The 12470-nt window shown below is 36.1% G+C and overlaps 1 protein-coding gene across 4 annotated transcripts in view; it reads left to right on the top strand.

Moving 5' to 3' along the window:
* LRRC49 (leucine rich repeat containing 49) overlaps nucleotides 1-12470 on the top strand; it is a 152044-nt gene that overhangs the window by 132381 nt on the left and 7193 nt on the right. For all 4 annotated transcript variants that reach the window (XM_055320135.1, XM_055320136.1, XM_055320134.1 and 1 more), the window contains 3 exons: nucleotides 1673-1858; nucleotides 5169-5278; nucleotides 9872-10025. In XM_055320135.1, the coding sequence (XP_055176110.1) occupies nucleotides 1673-1858; nucleotides 5169-5278; nucleotides 9872-10025 (450 nt within the window). The remainder of the gene's footprint in view (nucleotides 1-1672; nucleotides 1859-5168; nucleotides 5279-9871; nucleotides 10026-12470) is intronic.

The raw sequence follows: 12470 nt of genomic DNA, 5'->3' as shown, positions 1-12470 counted from the left end.
CCATGCAGGGAGCCCAATGTGGGACTCCATCCCAGGTCTCCAGGATCACACCCTGAGCCGAAGGCATCGCTAAACCACTGAGCCACCCGGGCAGCCCATACACAAATAATCTAATTTAAAAATGGGCAGAAGACATGAACAGACATTTCTTCAAGAAGACAAACAGATAACCAACAGACACACGAAAAGATGTTCAACATCACTCATCATCAGGGAAATGCAATAAAAAACAATGAAATATCACTTCACACCTGTCAGAATGGCTAAAACCCAAAAGACAAGAAACAACAGGTGTTGGCTAGGATGTGGAGAAAAAAGAACTTTTATGTACTGTTGGTGGGAATGCAAACTGGTGCAGCCACTGCGGATGAAGTATGGAGTTTCCTCCAAAAATTAAAAATAGAACTACTCTACCATTCAGTAATTGCACTACTAGGTATTTACCCAAAGAGTATGAAAACACAAATTTGAAGAGTTATGTGCACCCTTATAGCCAAACTATGGAACTATGATGAATGGATGGACACTTGGGTGATATTTGGCAAGATTTTATTCTTTTTTAATGGCTGAATAATATTCCATTGTATGTAGGTATGAATGTATATGTATATAAGGATATATGCAATAAACATATATTTCATATATATATGTATATATATGAAAAAAGAGAAAGATCAAAAGACTCAATTACAGAGATCAAACTGATGGTCACCAGAGGGGAGGTGGGTGGGAGGATGGGCGAAATAGGTGAAGAGAATTAAGAGTACACCATTGTGATGAGCACTGAGTAATGTGTAGAATTGTTGAATCACTATAATGTACACCCGAAGCTAATAGAACACTGTGTGTTAACTGTGCTGGAATTAAAATTATTTAAAAAAATAAGGTTGAGAAATTAGCTTTTTCCAGTTTTTCCAATTAGCTTTTTGTGGTACTCTTATATTACTTATTAGTATGTATTTGTATTTGTAGAAACTGTGAGTTCTCCCTTGAGTTATTATTGTGTTTTTCTCTGTTAGCCATATAATTTCCTTCACCTGCCCTCTTATAGTTCTTTTTCTTTTGCCACACCATCCTTTGTAAAGAAGATAGAAGTGGAGACAATATGTTCAGAAAAGAGCATCCAATTTCACAGAAAGAACACTTACATTAGCATTTCAGTTTTAATGATTCTCCTTTCCCATGGCCAGTTTAACTAGCCTGTGTAGTAATTGGCAAGATACAGGTAATAATGACTAATGCTTCTCAGAAGCATTGTGAGTCCTGTATTTATAAAGTTCTGGATGTTTTATTTCTAATCTTTCCTTTGTAGATTTAATTTCACTGTAAAGCATATAAAATCACTGTAATGAAAAAAAAATCACTGTAATGCCTAAAAATCTGAATTATTGAACATTAATTTTAAGGACCCTAGTTTGCTAGTAAATGGAGTGCATCCTTTGCAAATGGGAAATCACTTTGAATTCAATACTGGGTAGATTAATGGATTCCATCAATGATGCATCAGATGGATTACAATTACATAAATTTAGTAGATTCAGTTGATTTAATGTAATCGAAAATGTATTAGTCAAGCCTAAATTACAGATTTCTTGGGCAGTGATCAGTGAAACTTTAATTTTTAAGATGGTAATTCAATGTTTAACTCTTTTTTTGTGTTTTATCATTGCAGCACCTTAAATTCAAGGAAACAAATCTTGTAATGCTGCAACAATTTAATGCACTTGCTCAACTCCGTCGTGTCGACCAGTTGACAATTGATCCTCAAGGAAATCCAGTTGTCAATTTTACACTCTGGAAATACTATGTACTGTTTAGGCTGAGCCATTTTAGCATGCAGAAAATAAATGGGACCGAGGTAAGCTAAACACCAAGTCAACTGTAGAATGGAAATATTCCATTTTAGGGGAAATAGTAAAAAAAAATGGCCAGGAATTTCAGGAACCATGATAGAAATTTTGAGAAATATTGTGGGTCTTTCCCAAATCTTGACATTTACAACATTAAAAAGCTAAAGATCTATCCAAAAAAAAAAAAAAAACAAAACTTCTAAAGCACTAGGCAGCCTTTAAAAATAGCAGCCAAATCATGGTGAATAGCAAATACTTTTACTGTTGTTTGTAAATGTTCAGAGAAGTAAAATGTTGGTAGGATGACAGTTTAAAAAAAAAAAAAACCACTTAGGTAGGTACTGTGATCTTTGTATGTTTCAAAGTGTTTTGCAGACTGCCGGGCACATGAGAAGGATGGGGAAGTAATACCCAAAGGTCAGCTGACAAGGGTCATGGTAGAGGAAAGGAGAAATAAAGTGAGAAAAAAGGAGAATGTACACAGGGAAAGAAGAATGATTTAAAAAAGAAAAGATAAGAAGAAATAAGGAAGAAAGGTAAAAGAAGAGAAAGTAAAAATGAGGAAAAAAGGAAATAAAACAAGCATATGTAAATGTCTGGACTGCTTTAATAGTATGTAACAGCTGCCTGTGGATTACCTGCACTGTATAACTCAGGCCCCGAATATTATTAGTGAAGGGTTATTTTTCAGATTGATTCTGCTAAGTTTGTCACAAGGGTAATCTTCCTGCTATCCAAAGACCATGTTCTCTAAATACTGTTTTGGAAGAAAAGAGAGAAACTATGCTTCTTCCACTCCTGTGGAATTCCTGCGCTGAATTTGAATCATCCTCCAAAGAAAGAAAATCTCTAATATGCTGCCAGTATTATTACAATTATCTCTTAAAATTCAGAAGACCTCCTTATTGTAAAATAAGCTGTAATGAAATTTGCCAGTATAGTGGTAATAGCAACTGTATTTCTCTGCAGCTGATGCACTACAAGTACCTCTGGCCGAGCACTCCAAAAATCTTAGAGCGTTAAGAGACTGGAGAGCTTTGGGTCAGTGTACAACAGCTAAGTGAAATTTGCATCAACCATGGTAGGCTCATAACCACAGTATCAGCCATCTGTCAAAGATGTAGGATAAATCTGGAACCTTTAGACTACTGATTTCTCCAGCTAGTTCCCAAGAGATTGGGTTCAGTCTTGTGTACTCTTGTATACTCCCTAATTCTTTCCCAGAGAGGTTGTGAGTCATTGGTCAGACCTAATAATTACTCCCAAAGTTTTGGGTAGCAAAGCTACCCTGGACTGGAAGTAGAATAGTTGTTTTGGCTCTGGATGAGTAGTCTCCTTCATTAATGGCCAAACTGTTGACTCCATTAACCTAAGTAGTATATTTACCCAGACATGGATCACTAATAGAGGTGTACCAATGTTTGTAAAACCTTGAAATAGGAAGGAATGGTACAATATAATTACATAAAATGCAGAAGAATTATAAAGAACCAATGTAACTTACTCTGATTTAAAGTTTCTAAAATGTCAGTGCCAGGGATATTTGACTCTTTATTAACAGCCAAAATAAAGGTTATCTCAACCTTGGCAATGCGTAGTAATATTATCCTATGTACCTACTTTTCTTTGTATGTGAGAGAGAGTAATATTGCTTGAGGTAAAATTAAATTTGAATTGTGAGCATCAAGAAAAGATGGAGTAGTGGCTTGCACTGGCCACTAGGTGACTATGTTAGACCAAACAAACTTAGTTGTCAGCTAAAGGAAAGATTTGAGAACTGTGAACTCTGAAGGTCTTAGGGAAAGTGTGAGTCTTCAGTGAGTCATGTATATAAGATGCTTGTGAATTATGGGTTTATTTTTTGAAAAACGACTGTGGAGTATCTTACAGCTAGTATTAATGAATTTTTGTAAGTTCCAAAATTTAACTATACCCAGGTTTCTCAGCCTGGGTATAATTCTCTGTGACATTTTGGCCAGGCAATCCTTTGTTGTGGGAGCTGCCCTGTGCAACATAGAATGTTTGGCAGCATCCCTGGCTTCAACCCACTAGATTCTAGTGGCACCTCTCTGCTAGTTGTGATAACCAAAAATGTCTCCAGACGTCAAATGTTCCCTAGGGGCCAAAATGGTCCCTGGTTGGGAATCATTGAATTATTTAGACAAACACATAGTATTTAAAATACAAGCAACTGGAGCAGTCCGGGTGGCTCAGTGGTTTAGCATCGCCTTCGGCCCAGGGTATGATCCTGGAGACCCGGGATCAAGTCTCATGTCGGGCTCCCTGCGTGGAGCCTGCTTCTCCCTCTGCTTGTGTCTCTGCCTCTCTCTCTCTGTCTCTGAGTCTCTCATGGATAAATAATAAAATCTTAAAAAAAAAAATACAAGCAACCTTACTTTATATTAAATAAAATGTGCCCATATATTAATCCAAGTCCCACTTTCATCTTTTATTTTTAAAATTTTTCAAGAGATTTTTTTTAATTTGAGAGAGAGCACACAAATGTGGGTGGGAGTGGGGAGGGGCAGTGAGAGGCAGAAGCAGACTCCTCACTGAGCAGGGATCCTGACAGGGGGCTCAATCCCAGGACCCCAGGATGTTAACCTGAGCCAAAGGCACACTCTTAATCTCCCAGGACCCTGAGATCTTGACCTGAGCTGAAGGCAGACTCGTAACTGACTGAGCCACCCAGGCACCCCCCACTTTTAGTTTTTAGTACTTTCTTGGTTAACACAGGAATAAGCCCTCACAGAGAATACCTGTTAAGTTAATCCTTATACCTGGCAAGTTAATCCTTGTGGAGAGAAAGGTGGACATAATATTAGACTGAACAAGAGTATCCTTGTTTATCTAATGTTCCATCTCTAAGAAAGGGACAAAATTATTCTTACAGAAGCAAAGTATGAGCAATACCTTGCTTTACCTTTGACATATTATTAAAAATGAGTCTATTCCATTGATACTTGAGAATATTCACCCTAAATCATTTTACTCCAAAGAAACTATAGGATTTCTGAAAAAAAATCATTCAGAATTTAAGTTGCCTCAAGTATAATTCTCAAGGAACACTGCTTTCAGACAGAGCTAACTTATCAACTCTATTGTCCTCTATCACCATGAGCCACATTTATACATCTTCATTCCAATTAAGTTAGGGAAGAAAGTGATGTCAATGAGAACTCTCCTCTCACAGCCCAGGAGGAGCTACTTTCCTGAACTAAAAGAAAATATTCATGCTACAAATTTCTTTGCAATTGCACTAATTGTGCCAAGCTAGAGACAGTGTCATTTTGTCCCCTCTCCATTGTATCTCTTCAGGTGACGCAGAATGATATGATAATGGCTGAAAGGCTCTTTGGGATCCTAGCACACGTCGCATCTTCCGAGCTACCCCAGTACCGTCTGATTTCAATTCTGGGTGATGCCAGGTAATCTTTAATTTTTATCATTTTTATAGAATTAATGTTGTAGGGCAGCTCTGGTGGCTCAGCGGTTTAGTGCCTCCTTCAGCCCAGGGCATGATCCTGGAGACCCGGGATCAAGTCCCACATCAGGCTCCCTGCATGGAGCCTGCTTCTTCCTCTGCCTGTGTCTCTGCCTTTCTCTCTGTGTCTCTCATGAATAAATAAATAAAATCTTAAAAAAAAAAAAAAAAGAATTAATGTTGTACTAGGAAAAAGGAATCAATTTCATACATGTCTTAATTACCATTTATGCATCCCACAAACATTAATCCTAAGTTTGTCTGTGATTGGCCCTCTTCAAAGTGTTGGGGTATAAAGATGAATAAGACAAAATTCTTGCTCTTGTGTGGCTTATAAGGTAATAATTTAAAGATATATGTAAGCAGTTAGAATGTAAATGTTTCAGATTTCAGAGAGGGCCATAGGAGTATAAGAGAAACCAAGTGCTGTTTGGAAGAACATAAGGGAAAGCTTCACAGAGGAGGTAACATTTTATCAAGCTCTTCAGGAATGAGTAGGAGTTTTTCAGGTACAGGGTATAGGGGAAAGAGTTCTGCAAAGGTGCAAGGAATTGTAAAAAGTTTAGGATAATTGGAGCATGGGATAATTGTAAATAGTGACAGGAAATGAAGATAGATTTTGGTCTGATTTTTTTTAAAAGAGTTTTGTAGTCCATTCAAAGCAAAAATAAATACTTGTGCTTTGGTAATTAAGTACAATGATCATGCAATTAGATGTATATTCTGGAAAGGCTGCTGCTATTTAAGCAGACAGAGATGGAAGAACTGGTGACTAACCAAGAGGCTCATCATGATAGTCCAAGAGGGAGATTCTGAAGGCATGAACTAAGACAGCGAGAAGACATATGCCTGACACACACTGAGAAATTGTGCATGGATGGAAGGAGAAAGGTCAAGGGTGTATGTCAGTCATGATTCAGCTATAGATAAGAGAATTCATTCTGGCTAGAATTAGCAGAAAATGACTGATAGACAAAGAATTAGTTGTCTATACAATCATTGGAAGGGGCGGGGAAGCAGTCTAAGGACTCCCAGACTAGTAAAACAGAGCCAGCCCACCAAGCAAACTGCCACTATTGCTCAGGGCGCTAGCTGATAAGGAGACTATCGTCTCAGTTGCAACCTTCAGGATCCACTTGGAATCCCACTTTAACTACATTGGGGATCAGGAAATTCCCCACTCCTATGCCCAGAACTTGGTTGCAGAACCATGTTTCCCTAATGGAATTTGTACCCAGAAAATGGGTAACTGTGTGCTACCTCTACTCTCCACTTAGCTCAGTTCTGGTTTCAGGTCTTACCCAAGTGTATCTGATTGGGAAAATCTAAATCCCATTTAAAAAACCTGTAGAATTACTTGAAAAAAAGTTCCAAAGGAGAGAATGCTACAAAATGCACAGTGAATGCAAGAAATAGGAAGCATTGAGTTAAAAAAAACTAATGGTGTGGAAATAAATAAATAAAAATTATAGTTATCAAAAAAAATTAACGTATTAGGAAAAATAATTTAGTAACTGAAAATAAAAATCCCAGAAAGTCCTAAGGATAAGAAAGTTAAATTTGCTAAGTTTTTTTCCCCTTAGGAGTAATAATAGGTACTAATTAGCACCAGAAGTTGGTGGAAAAATACATGTTTAACTATGTATATTAAAATTTTAAGGGCTGCCATTAGGAAGAAAGACTAGATGTATAGATTCCAAACCACTAAAAGGAAAAAAGATCAACAAAAAGCTGGAAGGGAAGAAAAAAATAAACACTAGTTATAATAATATTAATGAATAAAATTCCCCTATTAATAGATAGTAGTCATCAATAGCATTAAAAATTGAGTTACATGTTATATTTGAGAAATACCCCTGAAGAAAACAATATATAAAGTTTTAAAATAAAAGAATGAAAATATGTAACAGGGAAACGCCAACAACAGCAACAAATAAATCTATGAATATTAATATTAGTGATACTAGAATTGATGACACCAAAAGCTTTAATCTACAAAAAAAGATGATAATCATGAAACTTAATGTAACTAAGCTCCTAAAGCTATCAACAAGTACAAGTATACATTAACAAATTCATGTTATGATAGATACTTATCTAATGGATTAGTAGATCAAATAAACCAAAATAAAAAAGAATATGAAGCATATGAATAACACAGTTAATGCACTTTATCAAATAATTGTATTTATGATTTTATTTCCAGACTCTTATTCCCAATTCAGAAACAAATTCTATTCAAATACCTGTGAAATGTTTACGAAAATTGGACATATATTAAATTCAAAGAAAGTCTCCATGTTTTCCAAAAAACAAACAGATCACTTTTTTCTAATCATATCATAAAATTAGAAAATAATGAACAAAAAATTTACCCAGTTCATGGAAACACAAAGAAACAGGAGAAGCAGCTTGGTTTCCCAGAAAACAAAATACAATGCCTTTAAACTTAAAAAAGGGGATCCCTGGGTGGCGCAGCGGTTTGGCGCCTGCCTTTGGCCCAGGGCGCGATCCTGGAGACTCGGGATCGAATCCCACATTGGGCTCCCGGTGCATGGAGCCTGCTTCTCCCTCTGCCTGTGTCTCTGCCTCTCTCTCTCTCTCTCTGTGTGACTATCATAAATAAATAAAAAAAAAAATTAAAAAAAATAAAAATAAACTTAAAAAAGATGTTTAACCTCAAAGTCATAGACATGAAAATTTTAAAACAATAAGACAACTTTGTTGGGGAAAGACTACAAGTTTGATGGTATACAGCATGTTGAAACAATTCTTTTACAGCTGGTGGTGTAAGTTGAGGCAATTCTTAGCAATACCTAACAAATGTTAAATTTATGTTCCCTTTGGCTTAGTAATTTCACTTAACGGAATTTTTTTCAGATAGTGTTTTACATGAGCACAAGGATTTTCACTGCAGCCAGTATTTATAATAGCAAAAATATGAAAACTCATTAGATTTCCACTAATAAAGTACCAATGACTTGCAACTCAAAAAATAGAGGTTCTGATGTGAAACAGTCTGTAAGATATCTTAGAAAATAAAAATGCAAGTTATAGAGCAGTTTTATAGTGTATTGCAGTTTATAAGAAATGGGGCAGACATTTCAAAGATGTCCTTGTGTAATTTTTAACTATTTGATTTTTAAAAAATGTCTCCCCACATCGGGCTCCACTCAGCAGGGAGTCTGCTGAAAGATTCTCCTCCCCCACGTCCTACCCCTCCCCCCTGCTCATTCTCTTTGTCTCTCTCAAATAAATAAATCTTAAAAAAAAAAAAACAATTAGTGAAAAACTGATTATTTGAAAAGACTAATGTAAGTGATATAAAATTTATAAATGCATAGCTTTGGTAATTAAAAAGTCAAGAAAATGCAGGTAAAGGTCTATATGTTACTCACCTTCTTCTTTATAAAAATGAGAAAAATATACTACCTAAATATCCGAAACAAGGGCCTCATTAGGTAAATTGATTAATATCACAATTGAATTTTATTCATTCATTTCATTCTAATGACACAGAAAATGTTTATTGTATAGCATTGAATGGAAACAGGTATACAACACTGAATGTTTAATATGATCTTAACTTTTTACAAAAATTCATAGGAAGAGCCTGCAAAAAATATATTGAAAGTGAACAGTGTTATAGATTTATAGAGATTTATGAGCTATAGATTTATGAATGATTTTTATCTGTTTCTTTATACTTTTCAAAATGTGTGCTCCTTAAAATTTCTAAAATTGCTCTTATGCTTTTAAATTGAAAAAGGGAAAAAAAGTTTTAAAAGATCTATTCCTCTTCTCTTCCCAATCTGTAGTTCAGTTTACAGTAAAGTAGTAATACCCCTTCACTTAGAGACACCCTATGTCTGGTGGACAGAAATCAACCTTCATGAGAGATGAGTTGCAATTCTCTGTCTAGGCTAATGGGTGTGCCAGTGATGCTCTGAGCACTATTTATGTTCTTCATAATCAAATGAAGTTTCCAGTTTCATTATTTACCTCCTAGTAGGATTTTGCCCCATTATGCTAACACTTGGAGGTTTGGGGTTTTGTTTACTTGGGTTTTGTAACTGCCTAAAAGTTAAACCAGTATACCATTCCATTTTCTAGCTATGAGTAATACTACTGAGCTGCATAATGGAATTACATACTATTTGTGTGATTTATAAGAGGTAATATATGTTTTACAAAAGATAATGACTTAGAAAATTTGGCCTACTACACCTTTAATTGGGTTGTTTTGTGTTCTGTGATTATTTAAATTTTGTATTGATTTCTTTGGTGTAGAGCTTGTTCCCTTTAGAAATGGTTGAGACATGTTTATGTTGACGATTGGTAGTTATGAAACAAAAGAATTTGGGTTGACAAGCTTAATTAGTAGAAAGATTGGGATATTGAACTGAGTTCAAATAAATAACTCAACCTCATTAAACAGACATTCCAAAAATCATATGCTTCCCTCGAAAGTCAACAAAAAATAGACACATTTTAATAAATCTCTTGGTAACTCTCTGTATCTCCTGTCTTTCTACAGAAAGAAGCAATTCCGGTATCTGCTAGAAACCAAAGGGAAAAAACCTGGGCTTGTCAATGAAGAAAACAGCGATAGCAAAAGACTTGTAGGAGAAAATACAAACCGTGCTACGCTAAATTATACCACAAGAGACTTTTATAACGAAAGGCTAGAGGTAAAACCACCATCAGTCTTTGGGATCTGGTGCCTGGATATCTCCCACCAAATGTACAGTCTTGGCGGCTGTACCTTCCCCCCCTTTAATCAGTGGCAGAGATAGCATGTCTGTGTCCTGGAAAGTTAGCCAGCCTTACATTGTGTACAGCTGGAGACAGTAGGCACCATGGCGTTAGGAAGAAGTAGAGCCCATAGTTCCGGTATCTTTATTTCAGCAGGAAAAAAGCATTCCAAAGAAATCTCTACCAAAAATCTAGACCAAAGTGGACCAAGGGTTCTGATCTGTCTGAATTAAGGCAAGAGATACGGGCTTGCCGTGAGTAGTTCACCGGCCCATGTCAGGTTGCATCCTTGGTATTCTCATTCACTGCTTTTCATTCTCCTACCCCATTGACTTCTGCATCCTTAATTGCAGGATATCATTTTAACCTTTTCTGTCTCCACTAGAAGCTGGAACTAATCCTTACTTGTGTTCCGAGGTTTATTTGAGGAATATAATGTTACGGTGCTGCAAGGAAGCTACATAGGAGCTACAAAGAAGAAAAGTATGCAGGGCCTGCCTTGTTGGAACTCATAAGAAAGCTGAAGAAACAAATCCTCAAAGTAACAATAGAATGTGAAGTTTCTGCAAGAGATTTTGAGGGGACTGAGGGCAAAAGCAAGACAGCAGGAAGCACTGATTGAGCATCTTTAATGTGCAGGGCACCATAAGTTATATTTATAGAACTCACACAGCTTTTATATATGTAATATATAATTATAACATATATATATATATACACACACATATATATACGGCAGAGAAATGGCCAGGCAAGTGGTTTTCAGATGGTTTTTTAATAGCCATGGGACTCTTTATTCAAACCATATTGTAACTAAAAGCCAGTGTGTCAAAACAGCAGAGCAGCTGTTGTTGTCCAGGGAAAAGGGGGACTTCAGAGCTTCATTTGATTGGATCATCTACTCTTTTCCTTTCCCCTCATCTTACCCTCAATCCTGAAGCATCTCTTCGGAACCCATAGGGCTCTAAGGATTACAGCTTAAAAATAAATGCTTGAAAACTCAATGCCATTGATATTTTTATAGCATTCTAAAAGGTGTTCAGATTCTGCTTTAAATTCCTCTAGACCAAAAAAGATGACTGCTTCATGAGGTTTTGCTTTTTATCTGAACAGCTCCATTGCTGAAGAAATTCTTATCCATGTGAGGCTGAAATCTGCCTCCTAATAACTTTGAATTCATGATCCTAGAACCATATTTTGTAGAAAATACAATTAGTCCCTTTCTCATGAAAACTCTTTAAATACTTAAAGTTAATACCTTGAAGTCCCCAATCCCACCCTGCCCACCACATTCATGCTTTCACTCATTCAAAAATGATGGTTAAGCACCTATCACACACACTATTGGGGCTATAAGAAGTCACTGTCCTTATCCTCACAGATTTCACATCCTAATGGAGGAGATAGACATATACAGGGATGGGTATAAATCAGTGTATCAAGAGAGTAGAGGAAAGATATCTTACCTAGATCAAGTGAGGCTCTCTAGAGAAGAAGCTTCCTGATTCCAGTCTTAAATGATAAAATGTAGCTATATGCAAAGGGAAAAGGGCAATTCTGAGAAATAGCAAAGTATGAATAAAAGGCATAGAAGCATAAAATAGACAATCACAGAACCAGGAAGTATGAGCAGTTCAGTCTTCAGAAGCACAGAGATTGAGATAGCGGATGATAAGAGGCTAGAAGGATAGTAAGATGGCTATGTGAAAGAATTGAATATAATATTTGGCCCGTGGAAGCATCCTGATGTGGTCAAAACAGGAAAATGAAAGCCAAACTGACAGGATTACAAGTCCTTGTCTTCTAGAAGGCACTCGGTTCTGTGAGCCAAAAATTAATACTAATTTCAATAAATGACATTTAGAAAAATATCAAAGAACTGCATGCAAGACAAGAACAATTTCATAGAGAAATCAACCAACTCTTTAAAGACAGACAATTCCAGTGATTTTTTTTTTCCAGTGATTTTTAAATTGTTCAAGAGTATTGAAAAAGAAGGAAAACTTCTCTGTTTTTCTTTTAAGGCAGACAGTATAACATTGAATCTAAAACCTGCGAGTATTGGCACAGAAAAAGAAAAGCCAGACCCAAAACCTAACAATATTGGTGATGCAAAAATCCTTTTAAAAAAGAGGGGAAGTATCAAAACTATAGCAGAACATTAAATGAATAAAAAAAGCATTACAGCCAAGTGTAGTTTCTTCTAGGAATACAAGGAAGATTCCTATCAGTAGATTGATCTAAGGTGAGAAGCTGTGGTTATTTCTGTAGACATTGAAAAGCCATTTCACACAATTCAACATCCATCCTAAATTTTTTTAAATCAGCAAATACGATAAATAGAAATTGGATCATGCTTCATGAGGAAACTCCAGAAACAT

This window comes from Nyctereutes procyonoides, unplaced genomic scaffold (assembly GCF_905146905.1).
Source record: "Nyctereutes procyonoides isolate TBG_1078 unplaced genomic scaffold, NYPRO_anot_genome, whole genome shotgun sequence".
NCBI classification, from domain to species: Eukaryota; Metazoa; Chordata; class Mammalia; order Carnivora; family Canidae; genus Nyctereutes; species Nyctereutes procyonoides.
Note: the sequence above shows the minus strand (reverse complement) of the source record. Positions and strands in the feature narration are given on the sequence as shown.